The sequence below is a fragment of the Malaclemys terrapin genome, chromosome 11 (assembly GCF_027887155.1).
Source record: "Malaclemys terrapin pileata isolate rMalTer1 chromosome 11, rMalTer1.hap1, whole genome shotgun sequence".
Lineage (NCBI taxonomy): Eukaryota > Metazoa > Chordata > Testudines > Emydidae > Malaclemys > Malaclemys terrapin.
This window is the reverse complement of record NC_071515.1, coordinates 13,160,226-13,181,086: the sequence shown is the minus strand read 5'-3', so window position 1 is coordinate 13,181,086 and position 20,861 is coordinate 13,160,226. Positions and strand designations below refer to the sequence as shown.

The 20,861-nt window shown below is 42.1% G+C and overlaps 2 protein-coding genes across 3 annotated transcripts in view; both read left to right on the top strand.

Annotated features, from left to right (window-relative positions):
* SPAG16 (sperm associated antigen 16) overlaps positions 1-10,958 on the top strand; it is a 774,791-nt gene extending 763,833 nt beyond the window's left edge. The window contains exon 16 of the mRNA XM_054044528.1: positions 10,507-10,958. Within this exon, the coding sequence (XP_053900503.1) occupies positions 10,507-10,682 (176 nt within the window). The 3' untranslated portion in view covers positions 10,683-10,958. The remainder of the gene's footprint in view (positions 1-10,506) is intronic.
* A 99-nt stretch (positions 10,959-11,057) lies between these two features.
* Positions 11,058-20,861, top strand: part of VWC2L (von Willebrand factor C domain containing 2 like) — a 197,779-nt gene continuing 187,975 nt past the window's right edge. For both annotated transcript variants that reach the window (XM_054044204.1, XM_054044203.1), the window contains exons 1-2: positions 11,058-11,934; positions 14,074-14,540. In XM_054044204.1, the coding sequence (XP_053900179.1) occupies positions 14,130-14,540 (411 nt within the window). In that variant the 5' untranslated portion in view covers positions 11,058-11,934; positions 14,074-14,129. The remainder of the gene's footprint in view (positions 11,935-14,073; positions 14,541-20,861) is intronic.

Sequence of the window (20,861 nt, the reverse complement as noted above, 5' to 3'; positions counted from 1 at the left end):
TTGTACAGGTGAAATACCACTTAGTTGACATACAATTCTAACTAGTTACTACCAAAAAACTAAAAGCTATTCATTTCTGTGAGGATCCATTTCTTGCTCTATTTCAATGGCTTTCTGTAGCTTACATCTCCAAATTCACCTTGTTAAAGTGCTTTGATAAGTTAGACACCTACCTGCTACTGAAAATCGATGGAAATTGGGTGCCCAATTCCCTTAGGTCCCTTTGAATATCCCAGCCCTTGGTCTGTTATTTTTTTCAGCTCGAGGATAACTCTTGTCTGTGGTTACTACCAGAACAGCTGGGCCTCAGAGACAACATCAGAGACGAAGTGTGTAGTTCATTAATGGATCCTATTCCACCCTTTTTGCTCAACAGTGCACTTTTTATCTTCCTTGTACTACAGCAATTGAAGAGTACCAGATATTCCACCCTAAACACTTACACAAACTAAACATAAATGACTATAAATCCTCACTTATGTTTGCTCTCTTCAATTACCTGCTGTTAGGAAATTCTAAGCAGAGTTAATGATCTTTCCACTGTTTACCAGAATGCCATCTGCCAAGTACTTAATCTTATGTTCTGGTAAACTCAGCTGCACAGGTGAACATACATGCACATATATAAATATATGCAATTGATATTTAGACAAACCTATTCCTACTAGATGCAAATACAATTTATTTTTCTTCCAGGTAGAGAGAAAAGATAATGAAATATTGCCATTCCTAGATAAAAGATAGAACTGATTGTCTGTAGAAAGTGAACCATGAGCTCATCCTTCTGGATCTAGTGTTGAATGGTGAATGTGTCTCCACAACTTCACTTGAAAAGTGACATCTAAAAACAGTCCTCCAACACATACCACTTTCTTTTCTTTTTCTTTTTCTATTTCAAGAAGCAACCAGTTCAAAAACACTAAATACCACCAAAAGGCCAAATAAAATCTAGTTTAAACAAATTCATGATTAGTTGAAAAATAACTGCACACTAATTGTCCAGGATATTATAAAATCTTTTATAAGACTCTTTAGATAAAGGATTTTCTCCTGTCAGATACCTGCTTTCTCTGCTTTGAGTAACTTTCCAGTGATATTTTTTTTTTACCAAAAAGCAATTTGTCAAGTTCTGAGAACTGTTCAAGCTTTGGAAAGAATGCCTCTCCATCAAGGTCAAGTTTTCCTTATAGAAGAATAATCAGAGCTAAACAGTGTGCTCGATTTGAATTTGCCAAACGCCGACCAGATCCCTTAATCTCCAAAAACTAAATGCTTATGGACATATCCTATAGTAAGCCCATCTGTAGCTAGAGACAACCCTCCATCCAAAGGGACTGAAGTATAATCAGCCGATGTGGAATCGATGTCACCAGTTCTGATGCAGCACCATCACTCTACCCTGATGACCCATCACCGTGACAATGTGGATCATTCTATGCTTCACTAAAAGCCCCCTACACATTCCTAAATTTCTATTGAGGAATTTGCCTAGAAGTCTTTTTTTCCTCTGGCCTTAATTCCTGTTACAGTTCTCTTCCTTGAATAGTTGAATCTAGTGACACATAGAATCATAGAATATCAGGGTTGGAAGGGACCTCAGGAAGACATCTAGTCCAACCCCCTGCTCAAAGCAGGACCAATCCCTAGACAGATTTTTGCCCCAGATCCCTAAATGGCCCCCTCAAGGATTGAACTCTCAACCCTTGGTCTAGCAGGCTGATAGTAAATCTGTGTCCTGCCTTTATATACCCTCAGTCAACATGAAAAGCTAAATTTCCCCTTACAAGGCTCCAACAGTTTCAGTCCTATTAAAGAACCAAATAAAAGTGGATCTATCCATCATAAGAAGCCCCTACAACAATTCATGTGCTTAAAGTTAGGCCTTAAGTACCTTCCTGAGCCTGGGACTCTGTGTATTCTATTCTTTTCTTTCTGTTGATCGTCTCCTACTCCCTTTATGCTGTTTTGCAGTGGGTTTATCTGAAAACAATAAAAAATACGGAGTCACATTAAAACTTCTCTATTTGCAAAGTAAGGCCCTGGTCCTGAAAACACTTATGCATGTAAGTAATTGCATTGAATTCAATGGGACATTTTGCATGAATAAGATGACTCAGGAGTTTAAGTGTTTGTAATAATGGTAATTTTTCCTAATGCACATTGCCAGATCTCTAGCGTCTTTGACTTAGGTAGTCCTGAGAGAAAAATCAGTGATTTCTTCACGGGAACTAAGTGTCCGTTCAGTCGCAACTCATTAAAAACCATTCCCTGTGTCAGCAAATTCTTGAAGTCCTTTCTTTCTTTCCCAATTATCTTGGACTGAATTACTACAATATTTTGTAAATTATTCCATATAAATTAGCACCTTCTTGAGAACATTCTTCTTCATTCCCTCTTGTGAAAAACTTAACTGAAAGCTCTGTGTGGGGAGGGGAGGGGATGGGTATGTGCTGTTACTAGCAAGAGATGATTGTTTCAAAGATTTATTCATGTGCTGCTAGAGTTTAGGAATTATAGTAATGTCAAAGAAGTGCATTCCTAAGCAAAACATAGTTTACGTGTGGAAGACAAGAAATAATTACTGTATTTGTTGAAAGCTGTTTATGGAACAAAAACATATATAAAACATCATTCGTATGGTGCAAATCAGTTGCTTGGTAAATAACATTCTGCGTGGTATGACAGTAATGAACAATTTTATCTACAGCCACTACAATCACACTTTGCAACAGCTGTTAAACATTTTATCTACTCTGGCTGAGTCTAGCCCTCCGACATTTGCCTGTAAAGTCACTGGTGTGTGTGGATGCCTTCCCTTCCATCAATTCCTACTCCCCAAAAGTTCCCAAAAATAAGTGCTTGTGCGATTTCACAGTAAATTTAAACTTTGTGGGCCAGATCCTCAGCTGATGTAAATTGGCTTCAGTCAGCTCCTCCGAGTCACAGCTGGTAGGGATCTGTAAATTTAGAGCCAAGTCCGTTCCTCCTACCATGATGCCTACAAGGCATTTGGCAATGGGTAGGCCGTCTGACCACAGTTTATTACATTTACAGTTGTCCCACTTTCCCTTGTACTCCCCGATCCATTGGCCACCTGTTGTTTCTAGTCTTTGAGTTAGTTTGCAAACTGGGTAAGAGACCGTCTTTTTGTACAGGGCCTAGCACAATGGGGACCCAATCGGTGATTGCGTCCTATAGCCACTATTGTAATATACGATCTAGTAATAATGATGTAAATTGTTGTAACTCCATTGGCTTCAGTGAAATTTCAGCTATTTACACCAGCAAGGAATTTAGCCTCTCCCTTTTCTCCCCTGTTTTTACCATTTGCTGTTGACAAAAGGAATACTTTACAAAGGGGACAGGCTGTGAAAACATATTTGGCACAATGTGTACTTTAAAAGATGAGTTGCAGGTAAGGTTTCAAAACAACTTCTCTTACAATGTTATATTGACTAACAATCATGTGCTAAAAATAAGCTAAATTATATTTCACCTCTCTTTAAATGGGGTTGCAAAGTCCTGAGTAATGACACCGGTTGAACCATTAATGTAAATCCTTAAAATATAAGTAGTTTCTTGATACTTTTCACTTTGAGGCATCTTTCTAGAAAAACAACAGATGCCTCTCCACATACATAGAAGAAATCAATGGAGGTAATCAATAATTCCCTCCACAGGTAATAAATGCTGAGAAGCATTTCTGTCTATCTATATTGATCCCGGAGAAATGCTTTGAATTGGTTCTGATGTGTATAAAAATCATTGTCATATCGATCAAAGCTTTGCTTTCTTTCTATGATATGTTATTTCATCTGTGCTACACTTAATAGTTTCAGGCTTCTTCCCTATGCAGTTATGATAAACAAAATAGCTAAATTTCATGCAAGACACCTGTAATTTGAATGAAATATGAAATGGCTGGTTTTGTTTCTTTGAAGAATGCTTTGCTTACAGTTTTAAGGAGAGCTGGTGGTGTTAAATTGGGGAAACTGTTGCTCTTGGTTTATTTTCAATGAGAAATATAATTATTTTTATTACCTCCTTCTTTCATTAGAAGCAATGATCCAAGTCAAGTATTCTTCATTTTCATGAATAGTCAATATAAGTATTGGCTACTTATATGAATAAAGGCTGAGGGAGAGTTTTACATGATTTTTATGAATTTCTTGTTCTGTTCCACAAATAAGCCAAAGAGTTAATATTGGGTCTACAGAAATAATTGAATTAAAGACAGAAATAATGCTATTTATATTCTACTTTATCACTGATGTCTCAATCTAATAGGAAACATTAAGTAGTTGGTTGGTTGATTGATTTGTGTGTGGCATTTATTAGACTTTTTTGGCATTCGTCTACCAAAATTCTGTAGAGGCACTAGGCAGCTTGGTCCTGCTAAAACAGAAATATTCAGAGTATTCAATAATTAAATTAGATGCATAATTTCTACATTCATTTGCCTGAAGAAAAATTCAGTGCTTCAACGTAAGTATTATCTTATGATTCCAATCAACCAGCCCTTCATTTGTCTTTGGTTTGACATGGACATTTAGCCATAATAGTCTAAGCCTATAGCAGGATTTAGTAGGGAAGTAGAAAGCAAATTAGGTTAGATCTGTTGGAGTGTTTTCTATGGCGGGCTCAGTTTCTGTTTGATACATTAGCTGCAAAACAGCCTTTGGGATTGTGACTTGTTCCTTTAATAACAAAAAATCAAAGGCTTCGGTCAACATGATTTATCAAGTGTCAAAGCCAAATATCAGTAAAACAGTCTGCTTTTTAGGCTATTCCATTGCAAAAATGGCATTGTTTATGGATACTTGAGTACGTCGCCTTGTAAAGCATTGCCTAATGTTGCCTTGGCAGAGCTTCGCCCCAAATTCATTTTACAAAGACAGCTGGTAATCATTGCTGTGATTTCTATTAGGATCTCCTGGAATATGAATTGTCAATTTTTTTGTCCTTTGACAAGTACAGGTCTTGTTCCCTCTACCCTAGGTAATTTGGCTTTATCAGCCCAGCAAATTAATCTTGTCTAGTTTTGTGTTCTGAAGAAATCTATCATGCAGTAACAAATTAAATTAAACTGCTTCAACATACCAGCACTATTTTAGATGTAGCCAACAATTCATATTATGAGATGGATTTCATACTATATTTACATAAAGCGGTTTCATTATTGTTATTATTATTATTTACTTAGCACCATGGGTGTTTATGGCTCTTGATAGTCAAGGAAATAAAAATACAGATCCCTGCTTCCGTAGAACTTAAAATCAAATGTAGTTAAACATATAACGGCCATGACTTTGGACTCATATTGGCTTTATCCCAGGGCATAAACTTCACTGGAGTGACTCTTCATTTGCATCAGTGTAAGAAAGATCAGAATTTGGTCCCTTAGTATCAGATGTCTACAAAATGTCTCTAGCTCCAAAATCTTACACATATTCCTAAAGTTATAAGGCCAGATCCTCAGCTGGTATGAATCAGCATAACTCCATCAATGGCCATAGACCTTCACTGATTTACACCAGATGAGGTCTGGCCCATAAAATAAAGTTATAGCATCTTTTGATATTGCACCTCTGTTCTCAAGAGAGAACACTGGGGTATGTTTTGTATGTGCAGCCTTTCTAAAAGGGCAATGTTGATAAGAGGGCAAGGGGAGAATTGCAATGATCTTCAGGATTTAATCATTGTTCAGGTATATATCTGGCCAAAACTTCAGGATTATACTTGTAATTAATCAGTGTCTAAAATAAAGATCTTGGCTAATCTGTAAATGGCAGCATGACAAGCTACCATGCAGGAGCTTAGAACTGGAGTCCAAGAACAGCTCTTTGCTTGTAGGACACTGGAATTTGGGAACAGTGTGGAGATAGCTAATTCAGCTGCGGAGACCATATGCTCTGTTCCCTTACTCTGCATTTGGAGGGAAAGGATCAGAAGGTCCTAATCACTCAGAAAAAGCCCAGGAAGAACAGAGAGGAAATGTGACCATACAGTCATAGCCTCCCACACATTATATATCTGCCTTTCCCCCTTGTATGACATGTACAAGGGAATTAAGCTCTATGCTGCTGACCAGTAGAGAGGGAAGGAACAGACACAACAGATACCAAACACATATGCAATAGGGAATTTTATGAATATATCCCACCAGTATGACCTCTGATGGCTTCTGGCATTTTTTCCACTGTAAAGCAAGAAGCAAGTATAACTAACATGGTCATAAAAACAGGGCCATCTCCTGTGGCTTTCTGTCTGCACAGTGATTCACATTGGTGCTAACACCATTCAGCTGAACCAGAAAAATTACCCATATTCCAGTCACAGGCAGGAACAGTGTAGCTGCATTAGCGGTAACAGTGGAGTGAGTGCTAGAGTACATGGAGTTCAGGCATTTTTGCCACCATGTCATGAAAATCTACCTAGTGGTAATACCCATAAAGACCCCATAGGTTTCAAAGTATTTTGCAGTGCCCCTTTTGGAACCATATTACTCCTAGCTCATCTCCTGTGCCAGTACTCTACTGCCATTGACTGTCTTGCTCAGGGGCGGCTATATGTTTTTTGCCACCCCAAGCATGGCAGTCAGGCAGCCTTTGGCAGCACGCCTGCGGGCAGTCTGCTGGTCACACGGATTCGGTGGCGTTTCTGCGGGTGATCTGCCGATCCTGCAGCTTCGGTGTACCCACCGCTGAAACCGCGGGACCTGTGGACCTCCCACAGGCATGCCGCTGAAAACTGCCCATCTGCCGCCCTCACAATGACCGGCAGGCCGCCCCCTGCGGCTTGCCACCCCAGGCACGTGCTTGCTGCGCTGGTGCCTGGAGCCACCCCTGGTCTTGCTGCCAATCCCATACCCTCCATCTGTTCAGGAGTATTACTGCTGATGAAGGCAAAAATAATTGTGCACAGTCCTACTTTGAGCAATGACTGTAAAAATGGCAGCCTGAGTTTCCATTCTTGTTGTCTCTGTGACTCCTGATCTAACGTGCTCAGTTGCTTTCTGTTCCTCTTTGCCAGCCATGCTTCCTGACATTGGGATCTCAAAATCAAGCTGGGTCCTTTCCTTCTTATGCATCATCGCCTGTAATAAGGATCAAGAGGAACAAATGATGACACCCCTGTCACCAATTATTGGCAATGGGGTTGCACAGGTGTAACAGCCTGGAATTAATTAACAATTCCCGCTGCAGATGCATATGCAGGAATAGAATCCAGCTCATTCTCTTAACTGTGTTGGCTCAGCAGGGCTAGCAGGAGGAAAACAGTACAGTCTTATTTTGTCATTAATGTCAGCAGAAATGGTTCTGAGGGTGCAGAGGGATCAGATCTGCTGAGTAGGAAGATGCCATGTTTACATAGCCATTTCCAGAGTACTTTGTGAGGCAAATTACCTTGTAGCTTACACTGCTCTCAGAGAGTAACATGCCACCTCAGGTGAGTCGGCGTGTCTACATTCCAACAATGGCCAACTGCAATTTAGCTGCATCAGTGCTAAGCTGATACTGTAGATAGGGCCCCATGAAGACCTGCTTAGTCATTCCTCCTGCCTCACAGACTGAGAAGGAGGCGAGGGTTCAGGACTGGTCATGGGACAGCCAGAGGCAGTGGGGCACCTTTGCTAGCTGTGTGCCCAGTGCTGTGGGTGAGCCCGTAGCAGTGTGGCACCAACAAAGGCCTTGCAAATGGTTTGAACTCTCTAGGGTCTTCCCTGGCATTACATGTTGATCTCAATCTTGATGCTTTGCAGCTTCTACACAGTGGACCAGATACTCAGCTGATGCGAATCAGTATAGTTCTATAGACTTCAATACAGCAGTGGAGAGTTACACTAGTTGAGGATTTGGCCCATAGACTTTGTAGAACTACATTGTATGCCATATTTTTCTCCTCCCATGAGTGCTACATCAAAGTGCCTTTGTTAATGTACAGATAAGTGTGCTTTGTAAAAACACCAATCGTAAGTAGATTTTTACATGATAATCATGTAATGTTTTTTGTGTGGTTTGCTGATTGGAGAACATTTTGATCAGCAATAAAATGCAATTTGTTTTCTCTTCGAAACAAGAAAAACTCATGTTGGCAGGAAGGAGGGAGTAAATTTACCTTATAATCAGCAAATCATCATGAGCAAGTAGATCAGTGTTGAGATAAAGGGTAACGGAAACGAGACATTCCCATTATGTGCCCTCTCTTCCCCATTTGCTGTTTCACTCACTCACACATTCACTCACACACCCTTCTGCTACAGAGCAAATAAGTTGCTTTATTCATAGTTCACAATAGCAATGCACAATAATTTGGCTAGCATTGAATGTGTGTGAAAAGACCATTCTCCACCAACACTTACATCCCCCGCAAACATCAGAGAGTACTAGCTATCAGACACATACTTCTTTGATCACTACTACACCATCTAGCTACTTGTTACTATATTTTACTATCATTTTCAGATATTCACATGCCCCAACCAAATAACATAAATATCTGTTTCTTTCAAGCATATGATTTAGCTGGCAAAGGTTATACAGATGCACCGTTAGGGCCTGTCCTATTCCCCTTGTACAGTAGTCAGTGAGAATTTTAACTAAACAAATAAGTTTATTGTTTCAAATATCAATTTGGATTGATTTTACTTTCCTAATGTTAACTGGGACTGTCCAAATCCTCTTTTGAATACATGCATTTGTTACTGTTTTTAAAAGATGAAATGTGACAGTAACTCCCTACCCAGCTGTTTCAGCGTTAAGACTCTGAGCTAAGTCTTTTTTTTTTTTTTTTTTTTTGCCTCTTAGGGAAAACCTCCCAGCAATTGCCCATAGAGTCTGGTTGCAAGTGAAATCCATATGTAATGCTTCTGTCAGCAAAGACTTGCTAAAAGAGAGTTTATAATAAATATTCGCATCTGGTGCTTTGGACACCCTAATCCATCCTACAGATCTTTGCTGTGTCAGGCTTTGTTTTAGATGAAGAAGCCCGGTAGTTATAAAGGTTTGCAAATAAAGGATATTTATCATGGTTAGCTCTACTTCCATACTTCCACCTCTTGTACAAATAGCCATGACCACTCCAGGCATAACCGGTGATTTAATGTTCTCAATGCATTTTTGAGATTATTTTGCCAAAATGTTTCACTTGATAAATGGAGAAAATGGCATTTGTTTATCTCACACGCTGTCAAATGAAGCCATCCTATTGTGGTGAGCATAACAAGAGACATCATTGTCATGAATTATTCTGAAAGGATGGACAATATATTTCCAGGATAAAATTTACATCAGATTCTGATACACAAGACCTTGTGGCTTCAGCATCATTAAAATTACATTTTCTTTTGGGCCAGATTCTTCCCATGCACTTGTTTGGTCATAAGTCCTGATCAGCTATTCATGGAGTAGCTGTGGCCACACTTGGCCCTGTTTTCCCTACTCTTCCTCAAAAACTTTTGCTTCAATACTGCATTGACTTTGTCAATGTCAGCATTAATTCAGCTTCTATGGGTGAGATGTCTTTGCTTTCAGGGGAAAAAAAGTACCGATACATAAAAAAGGGCCATAATCATTCTGAGGGTATATTGAACCTGCCTCTAATAGCTAAAGGTGTTTGACCAAAATCATGACTTGAAATACAATGATGGCTCTGTTGAGCAGACCATATCTGCCTTGAAATGAATGTATTGATTTTTTTTTTTTTTTGGTTGGGTATTGTTATTGTTGTGTGTGTACGGACATATGTGAAGATCCTGATTATTGCAGTTAATGTGGAAGCAGAGAGGTTCTCTCATCTGATGGCTGAGAAAATAAGGGGTGATTCAAATGTATCACTTACCAGCTGTTAGTCATGCTTTTTATTTAAACTGCAAAATAATAAACTTATAAATACATACTGGGCTTGTTTAGACTGGTAAGATATAGAGGCTGCTTGTTCTATAAATAAGTGCAAGGAAGCTTTGGACTTTTTAAAACCTTCCCACCATCCCCTTTAACTGCTGTATCCACTTCTATATTAACTGTTTAATTAGGCTGGGAGTTTTCATTGGAACCTAAAGGAATTATGTGCTCAACTCCTGCTAAAGGTCAATGGAATTTAGACGCCTAAACTCACCTAGGCACCTTAATGTATTATGCTGGGACTATCAACATTAATGTCAGAGGGCCGGATTCTGGTTCATTTAGGCGAGATATGGCATCTTAATCCAGGAGTGCTGACTGATTTGAGTGAAATTACCTGTGGGCTAAAGTGCTTCTCAGCGAGAGTATCAGAATCTGGCCCTAAATCATTGAACCAAAATAAAAATAGAATAGATGCCTTCCCAATGAGCCGCAAGCCCAGGTCCTCACTCTGACATCTCCTCTGTTGTTATTGATGGATGTCGCTTTCCGCTAAATCGGGGGGCATTTCAAGCAAGAGTCCACAGCCTCAGCCTTCCCAACTGCAGTCTTTGCTCCCTCCGGTCGCCTTCTAGCACTCTGACGACTTTGCTCTGAATTGCAGGTCACGTCGTGGCCCTGGCAAGCAACGACGGCACGGTGAAGACCCTGGAACTCAACTCGGGGCAGCTGTCCAGCTTGGTGGGCCACGAGGACGAGGTGCAGAGCGTTGTCTTTGATCACAAGGCAGAGCACCTGCTTTCGGGGGGCTCGGATGGAACCGTTCGACTCTGGAGCTGAGTGAGCCCCGCTGGGGGTCCGGGTCAGGGCAGACTCAGCGCCTGGGGGGACCGATTGGCCACCAGGCCAGCAGCCATTCACCGGCGAAATGTCTTCGCCCTTATTGTGTGCAGGGAGCGGTCATTGCGTGAAACGGTGAAATGACTCGAACTCTGCCTTTGATCCAAATAAAGTCCCGCATTTCTCTTTGTGCGGAAGCGTGTCTTTCTGAACCTCTCCTTTGGGTGCTGCTGGAGAAGTAGCTTTACAATGACGCCTAATGCCAGCCCCGACGAATTGCAAGGAGGCCGGTTTTGACTGTAACACAGCGAGAGCCACAAGAGCTCAGCTACCCCCCCGCCCCCAGACACACACACACACCTCCCCCACCCTCCATCCTAGCCTGCGATCCGCTCCGAAGTTTGAATAATGCAGCAACGTGGGGCTGTTTCTCTCTCTTTCCTGCAGCGACCGCGTTGAATGCCGGCGGGGCGAGGAGGGGAGTTGGCGAGAGGCGCCTGGCCGCTCAGCTCTGCCTCCTCCTCCTCCAGTAGCTGCAGGGAGCTGACAGCCCAGCGCTGGCCCTCAGCCCTGCGGTGTGATCAGGGGAGCGGCTCCGGGTTGAGCAGATCGGGGGGTGGCTGCCCGATGCCGGTGCGATCTCCTGACGGGTGGGTGTAGTCACGGCTCTGCCGCTTCGCCTGGCCCCCGCGGAATGGCCCGTCCCAGGCAGGGCTCTTAGCCCGCCCGGCGCACGATGCGGAGCGCTGGCCGCGGCGCTGCAGGGACCCCGGCGGCTGGCCCCATGCGCCCGGCCACGCGGCTGCGGGGCTGAAGCCCGGGGAAAGTTGCTCCCGGTGGAAGCAGCGTCGGGGGGATGGTGCTGGCGCTGCCTTTCAGCCGGGGCTGGCTCTAAGCTCCCCCAGCCGGCGGCGGCTGCTGCTGCGCCCGGGCTGCTCCGCGTAAACCAGTCCCACTGCGGAGTGCGCAGGGAGGGGAACGGAGAAGCCGGAGACCCGCGGAGATCCGGAGCAAGTGGGACGCGATGCCGGAGACAAGGCAGCCTCGCCTCCGGAGCTGCTGCTTGCTTTGAATGCTGAACACCGGGCGGAACCGTCCTTCCCCTGCCCTGCCGCGGGGGCTGCCGCCGCCGCCGCTGCTGCGAGATGGGAAGGGATTGCCCGGGACTCGGCAGCGGAGCCGCTTTCATCGCTGACCTTTTAGTCCAGGTTGGGCTGTGACCCCCGGCAGCGTTACACCCCGAGCCTGCCAGGTGAGTCTACCTGATTCCCGGGGGGAGAGCTGCACTTGCTCCCCGAGTTAGCCGGTCACGAGAAAGGATGAAAAAGTTGAACTGTTCAACTAATTCGTAGCGGAGCCGGGTTTGTTTACTCGGCGAAACCCTTCCCCAGAAAGGAACTGCAGTCGGGTCCGTTTCCTTCCCATTCCTTAGACTGGGCTTTGAAATTGCTGTGGAGCATTGATTTATATGTAATCCTTTCCTTTTTAGTGCCTGGCCATCAAACGTGGATGGGTTTAGTGGGCTGGTTGGATCATTTCACATTACCTCATATATCAATTACTTTCCTGATGGCTGTTCCCCCCCCCCCCCTTAAATCTCCACTTACCTGAGCTTTGAAAATTGATACCTACCTGTGGCTTCTAGGTGGGCAAAACTCTTCACTCCCCAGTTCTATGATGCAGACTTATCTGTGTGCATCACACTTTAAAAAAAACCCAGCATGTTATAACAGCTATTGCTGGCAGTACTACAGTACCTTGCCCTTGTGATAAAAACATATCGAGAACTTCAATTAAGAGGATATCTTATGATTTTGACAAAGCTTGTGTAATATCCGGTGTCTCCCTCTATAGTAGCTTTAGAAAAACTGCCTTTTTTAGCAGGATCCTTTAGCTTCTCTTGTGAGGTTATAGCTTTCTCCTGATTCATTCTTTTTGACGGATTTTATTAATATAACCATTTAACATCAATAATCATGAAAAATCTGAATATACAGGAAACATTTCTTTTGAGGGAAGAGGAAATAGATATCCGTATGAGTATGTGTGCATTTCTACAGGTGTGTGTGTGTGTGTGTAAATACACATACCTATATTCATTTATTTGTGTGTATGCTATTAGCAGAAACTACATACCTCACTATTAATAAACATAAAGCTAATATTTTTCAGTTCATAAAAAGTTTCCTACAAATACTTTTCACTATTGGACAGCCATTCCCTGCCCAGTTATCCGAAAACAGTTGAGAGACTATTTTTCTGCTGGCATTACACTGGCATCCGAATGGCATTTAGAAAAGGATTGAGAACGTGTGCATTGGTGACAGGGATGTGACACACAGCACAGACAATAATGTAACAAGAAAATATGTGCTGAGTCTTTCTTTTTTGCCTAATTTTTTCTGGGCCAGGGCCAGGCTTTCCTCCCTTTTCAGATCAGTCAATCATCACCTTGGCTATTTAAGTATTATTCTCCATTGCCAAATGGTCTGGGTGTTGTACGTAGCTGCGATGGCATATTAAGTTTTAGAATGAAGACTGTCACTAACCTAATGAGACAAATATATTACGATAATTCTGTGCGCTTGCCAGACATTTTAAAATACTGATATATAAACTCCTACCTGGAAATTAATACAAATCTGAATACTGCTTCCCGGAAAAAAGTCAGTGTCTAGAAATACTGAATAAGGACATTGGACTATAGGAAAAAAAACTACAGACTTGACAGATGTTCTCAGCCCAACCTCTTTACCTTTCTTTGCAAAAATGCCACTTGTAAAACACTGTTACATTCCATCTCTCTAAGTCTAAATAAAATACAGGATTGTCTTTTGTTTTTGAAGCTCAAATCTGACCAGAGCTCATACTATTATTGTTTTACCTTTTGTTTTTTCTGCTATGGAGTCTCCTGATTCTTTATTCTCTTGATTTTAAGAAACTGAGCTGTGTATTGTAGCTGAGAAGGGGTAGTGGTTACAGCAAAAGGAAAGGAACAATTCCAATCCTGCGTTCAGTCCCAGTGAATTACCCACTCACTATGGGATTGCAGGCAATCATTCCACTTCTTTGTGTGTCAGATGACCCAATTGTTCAAATAGGTAAAAGCAAACATTAGTCATCAATGTAAGTCAGCATTTGAGTGGAGATTTCATATGGGACGGTGTATGCATGCACATGTACGTGTGTATATATCTATCTCTATATATGCAATTGCTAGCTTTAATGTACATATTTAGTATGCTTTGTTCTCCTTAGGAATAATTGAGGATAGGAGACTTGTTTTGTTTTGAAAGCACTGTACCTCCAGATACAGGTTGAAAGCATGGTCTTCAGACATCTGTTCTTGTTAATATTTCAGGTTATTCTCATTTTAAATATTTGTTTTCAGACCACCCCTCTGGTGTCCCTATGGAAGCAGCTGTTTCTATCTGAGATTAGGACCGTATGCAGAAGTTGAGGAGGGGGATGGCTTGTCCTATTCATGAAGCCTGCATACTTCTGTTGCTAATACTTGGGTTGGTCACCCCAGCTGCCATCAATCATGAAGACTACCCTGCTGATGAAGGCGACCAGACTTCAAGTAATGACAATCTGATCTTTGATGACTATCGAGGGAAAGGCTGTGTGGATGACAGTGGCTTTGTATACAAACTGGGAGAACGTTTTTTCCCAGGGCATTCCAACTGTCCTTGTGTCTGTACTGAGGATGGACCTGTTTGTGATCAACCAGAATGCCCTAAAATCCACCCAAAGTGTACTAAAGTGGAACACAATGGATGCTGCCCAGAGTGCAAAGAAGTGAAAAACTTTTGTGAATATCATGGGAAAAATTACAAAATCTTGGAGGAATTTAAGGTATGAACTATCTTAGTATTTATTCAATACTAACATGTTATATGAACTTTAGTGGTCGGACTTTCAAAGGCACTCGGTATTGGCCTATCTCTGTTCCCACTGAAGTTAATGGTAAAACTCCCATTGATTCCAGTGGGAGCAGAGGTAAGCCAATGCTGAGCACTTTTCAAAAATCCCAACCCAAATGTGTACAACAAAAAATGCCGGTATCGTGCTCGGAGAATTAATATTCACAAGTACATCAAAATATGTAACTGTTGTTAGCATTTGGACTTGTTATGTCTGGTTAAATAGTGATAATCAAGCTCACTAGTAGCTAAATTTCCATGCAGGCGATAAAATAAAGGGAAGTATATAGCTAAATAAGTTATCATAACTATCAAGTTCCCATTGGGAGTGTTGGGGTGAAAGTCCTTTTGAAAGAAACCTTAAATGTAAGACCAAAACATATTTTCTAAAAATCTTTACCATTAACACAACATATGTTTGTGATTTTAATAAGTTAGATTACAGGTTTTCCATTAAGCTAAGGAAAATGCATACTTCTGTTGCAGTCTATAGGCATCTATACCCAACATATGAATTTAGAACATGTGGCCTCCAGATTCATAGCTCAATAATGAAGACTTGCTTTGAAGCGCAACCTTTAACTCTTCATGGGTATAAGCCTTATCCCTCTATATACTTGGCAGTTTCTTTTCTTCTCTGGCAGTGAAAATACTTTCACCTCAGTCTTTGTATTTTCCAGCATTTCAGTAACACAAGATAGAACTTCTTTATTTCCAGATAGCATCTTCTCTTGCTGTTGTTTCCTGTAGTAAATAGTATATTGTTTAGTTTTTCTTTCATGGGAGATTTCCCATCCACCCATAACTTGCATTAGTCAGAATAGGGCTTGTCTTCACTATCGGGGTAAGTCAACCTAAGTTACCTACTCCAGCTACGTAACTTAGGTCAACTTACCCCGGTGACTTCACTGTGCTGCGTCGACGGGAGACATTTTCTGGTCAACTTCCCTTACTCCTCTCGGAGAGCTGGAGTATTGGGGTCGACCGGAGAACACTCTGCCGTCGATTTAGTGGGTCTTCACTAGACCCATTAAATTGATCCCTGCTGCATTGATTGCAGCAGTGTTGATTTCCCCATAGTGAAATCCAGCCCCTAGAAGCAGCCTAGTAGCTTCATAAGGTGCCATAGTGCATTAGACACATATCCTTGACAGACTCATGAACAGTGTGTCCTTTGCTTTGCAGAAGAATATGACATGAGGCTGTTGATGGTGTGACCTGTAAAAACATATTGGAATGTTGGTAGCCTAAGAAAAATTAGTCCAACTTACTATAACAGGCATCATTCTCTGATCCTTGAAGATGGAACGTTACCATCTTTGGGTGACTCCTTCAAAAATAAGTGGCCTGGAGTAATTCCTGGATCAAGGTTGAGAACACATGCTAAAATAATGTAAGACCTTTTCAGGAGAGGTCCTAGAGCAAGAAAAAAAAAAGTTGTCATGGAACTAATGGTCACATTTTACCTTTTATACTCAGAGAAACAATGAATGAGAACTTTATCACTGATAACACTAGGAGTATGTTTTCACTGTTATGCACTGAGATTGAGCCGCAAAACTTAGTTATAATGAATAAGATGTATTTGATTCCCTATTTATTGTGCTTAACCCCCACCTGAACTTAATGCTAATTTTTTAGCTGGAGACTGATCAGTAGACAGAGGAGTTGCACGATCATAATAACCACCTAATGACTAAGGGAAAGCATATCAGATTGTGGAATGCCCCGCATCAAATAATCCTCAACGCAGAACTTCAGTGGAGATACTCCTGATTCAATTTAAATCACAATCAAGCCTTCTCTTCCTCAAAGCTAGGCTCCTGAGTAGAGCGGAGTGATTTTTTTTTCTGCAAATAGCAAATTCACAAAAAGATGCATTTTCAGGGGCACTGAAACTTCACAATTTCAGCCACTGAACTGAAAAATCAATTATTCACTCATCTCTGCTCCTGAGACAGTGAGAGGGGATATACTGGTCCTTACAAGAAGCTTGCTTATGATGAAACTCCAACTATATTGAAATAGCAAAGTTATCTCATTCCTCAAGGTATTTCTAAGAAATTAAACTCTGTTTACAGTGCAGCACAATCCCATAGATACAGAAAAACTTGGGGAGTTGAAAGATAGTCCCATGGCTAATAACTAAGATCTTGTAAATTCCATCAGAGAGAGAACCCCTGGGGCCAGGAATCTGCTGGTATTATTGAGTGACATCCTGACTGCACTGAAGTAAAATGCAGTTTTCCCATTGGAGGCAGGATTTCCTCCATTATCTCCATAGTAGACATTCTGAAGAGTTCCTATGTTCTGCAGGCTCCAAGCCTTGCTCTTCTTTGTCTTGTGGCATGTAGAAGGTCTCCAGCCTTTCCCAGCGCACTTCCACTTATAGTGAAGTCAAGCTGTGCCAAAGAGACTTTCTTAAGTCTGTTTAGAAACAGACTGCTTGTCATTGGAATAGACTCATAAAGTTTAACCCTTTCACCTGTCAGAATAACTGTTTGATTGCTGTTTATATTTGTCAATATCTCGGTTCCAACATTTTATTTTGTAGCGATATGTTGGTCAATACATAGTTAAGATTGATATTAGATTGATTTTTTGCATCTGCGCGTGCACACAAACACTCACAGATTTTTTTTGTCTGGAAAGTTTGTGGCAAGTTGAAGAAGACATTTTGGACAGTGCAATGGGTCAACACTTGAGAGGCTTCAGTGTTCGATCATTTTCATAACTTATTTTTAGCTCACTGTGGCTGCTCCTTGGCTTGCCATAGAAAATCCAATTTTTTCTTAATCTGTTGCTTTTAGTGAGTACAGAGGCATTTGACTAGTTTTGGGGGTAAAAAGGGGTACCTGGTGCGAATTGCTTAGTTACTAAGACTCACATTTTCCAAAATCTGACTTCCATGTTGTGGGCAAAAGTAGTGCCTATGATTTTTGTGCACCCATAATAAACTATGCACAAATATAAGCATTTGGACAGCCAGCCACCTGATTTGTACCAGCTACTCACTAGCTGTTCAAATGTTGATATTTGCAGGCCTAAACGGAAGGCTAAGCTGAAATTCAGATGCAAATCTAGCTTCAAAAGTAGTTTGTATACTTTATAAAGCCCCTTATGTGTTTGACACACACTCTGGGGAGAAGAAGAGCTGTGGGCCACTGTATTACCTCTCAGCCTCAGCAAGAGAGAGTTTTGCTGATGATTAGACTTGGTGTCAGTTCCCTGCCACATCAGTCTGTCTTCCTCACCAGCAAACTCCTCAAGGCTCTCCTGGCCCAAACCTCACCTAGCAGGAAACAATCAATGAACTCCAGCCCTGGAGTTCCTCTGAGATGTTTCTCTGCAATGCACAGCCCCCTGCCACTGTGCATTTACAGAAGATATTAAGTTCACTGCTCTTTTAAAGAGTCAGTACATCACTGCTTAGTAATGTAACTGGGGTAAATACACCCTTCCCTTTCTGAGTAAAAGCAAAACAAGTTTATTGACAAAGGAGAAAGGATTAAAGGATACCAAGTAAGAGAGATAAAGGTAGAGATGGTTACAAGCAATTAAAAGCGAAAACACTCATCTAAAAGTCTCAAACTTAGTCTAGCAAGATACAGTCTTCGTTCAAGATGGTGCCTCTCACCCACAGTCTCCTTTCCAGCTTTTTCCTGGCTGTCCTGTCCAGGACCCATCGCAAAGATCAAAGCACTTGGTTTCTTTGTCTCTTAAAGTGAAGAATAAAGATAGAGACTCTCTATGTTCCTTATATTTCCCAAAGGGATGTCTTTGTTTCACAAGGAAGGCATCCTGGAAAACTCAGACTCCCATGTCCAGTACAGGAACCATGTTAATTCTCTGTCTCTCAGGTTCAGGAACAGGATAACCCCGGCTGGTTTAACTCAATAGCTGTGTTTACAGCTAACATGTAAATTGAGGTAAGCCCATATTGCTGTGTCTAGGAAAGAGCAGTTTGGGTATGTCTTCACTACCTGCCGGATCGGATTGGCAGGTAGTAATCGATCTATCGGGGATCGATTTATCACGTCTCATCTAGACAATAAATCGATCCCCGAACGCGCTCCCCGTCGACCCCGGAACTCCACCAGAGCGAGAGGCGGTAGCGGAGTCGACAGGGGAGCCGCGGCAGTCGATCCCGTGCCGTGAGGACACGAAGTAGATCGATCTAAGATATTTTGTCTTCAGCTACGCTATTCACATAGCTGAAGTTGCGTATCTTAGATCGATCCCTCCCCTAGTGTAGACCAGCCCTTTGTCACCTTTATGTAGGCTAGGCTATCTTGTCTTAAACATCATACAGAGAGAATTCATAGCTTCACATACAAAGTTAGCACATATGTTTTACAGTTATATTGATAACCAGCATGTTATTATCTTTCATATGGTACCTCACAAGGCATATTTTGCACTGATACCATTGTAGAAGTGTGTAGGGTGTGAATACAGGGTGCCTAGGGTCACAATGTTATAGAAAGGCCAAATCACTTTTAAGAAAACCATGAAGACCTCCTGGCCCTGATGTGAACCTTACACAATTTTCATGGAACTTCAGGCAAGGGTTGGGGATTCCATACGAAGGGAGTGGTTGGGAGGCAGTGAGTGCTCTGAAGATGGTGGCAGTACCCAGGATCTCCTTGCCAGGCATTTAGGTGCAGAGTTGTAAAGGTATTTAGGTGTTGCTGCACTCAGTATCATAATACCTGACTGGTTTAGGAGCCTGAATCTCATTTTCAAAAGTGATTTAGGTACATAGAAGTCTATATTGACTATCAGTGGGATTTAGGCTGCTAAATCAGTGGGGCATTATAACAGTGAATACAACAATGCCAAAATACCTTGAAAATATGGGCCTTAATAGCCACAAAACTGACCAGTTTCCAGGGGTTTGAGCTGGCTTTGAGTGAACAATGTGCAGGGGAAGAGGGAGGCAGGACAAGGCCATGGCTTTTGAGAGGAGCCAGTCTTAGCTCAGCTTACCTCACTACTGCAGGAACAAACCCTCCTCTCCCAGTCTGAGATCCCAAAATGCCTTCCTTGGCCTTCTGCATTAGTCCCAAAAGGCAGAATTCCCACCACCTCCAGTGGGGTTCAGGGAAGAGGGCAGAGCTCTATCCCTTCTATCTTTCTCCTGCCTTCATTTTTCATTCTCTTCCCATCTGCTTAGCTGCTTCCTGACAGTTGCTGCCTTTACAGCCTTCTTCCGCTCTTTCCCCTGCTCCCCAAGGTCAAATGTTAGAATGACAGGCTGAGGTTGGTTTTTCCTTTCTCTCCCTCCACCCATGCAGTCAGAAGGTGGCCGTAACAAAAGGGTGGAGACGTTCTTCATGTGAACAGATAATTCCTCTTGTGTGGTCATGTGGTGGCCTTCTGTTCCCCATGTGATCAGATAGCCTTCTTTCTTCTCCACATGTCAGCAGTGGCTTCGGTTTCAATTACAAATATCCAGGACCGTGCCATTCAGTGCTAACCTAGAAAACTCTTCTAACAGACCAGGAGCTCTCCCATTTCTCACTTGATGAGGTGCAGGGGGGGACCCAACCACAACAGGGAAATAGCCTCAGGTTGTCATAAATGCACTTCGTGTTTTAAATTAGCATTCCCACATACGCACTTCTGTAGATTTAATGAGACGATGTGTCAGATGACTCTTAGTGTTAATTAGGCAAATATGAAGGAGTCATGAGAAAATCAGACAGCAGCTTTTCTATGTGCTTGGTGATTTTTTATTCTAATACATAATTTACAGAATAAAAGAAGTCATAACTCCCCCCCCCATTTAAAATACTTGTTTATAGCATGACTTATGAGAACCATAGGTAGGAGCATTCTTGAGATTATTAGGTTTTTACTTTGAAGAGTCCATTGTGTGTCCATAACAGCTTTTGTGCAACCCATGATTCTTTCATCACTCAGGATAGGAAGACACAGACTGATCACCAGAGCGCTCTTCTCTGTGTGTATATATCAACACATAAAAATACTGTTAAGGAGCATTCATTGCTGGGGGATAAATGATCCATCCACAATATACTGTCAGCCAATATGGTGCAATAATCAGTTAAGACTAAGGCGAGGCAACCAGGAGGAAGAGAAGTGAGTAGGTCTTGGTTCCTTCCTTCCATCTCCATATCAATGGAGGATCTGCTCCAGGAACACTGGGGCCCAGAGACCTACTGTCCTACTATGTGATCCCCCTCCTTCCCACACAGATATTACCCACACAGACTCCAATGGCAGGGTC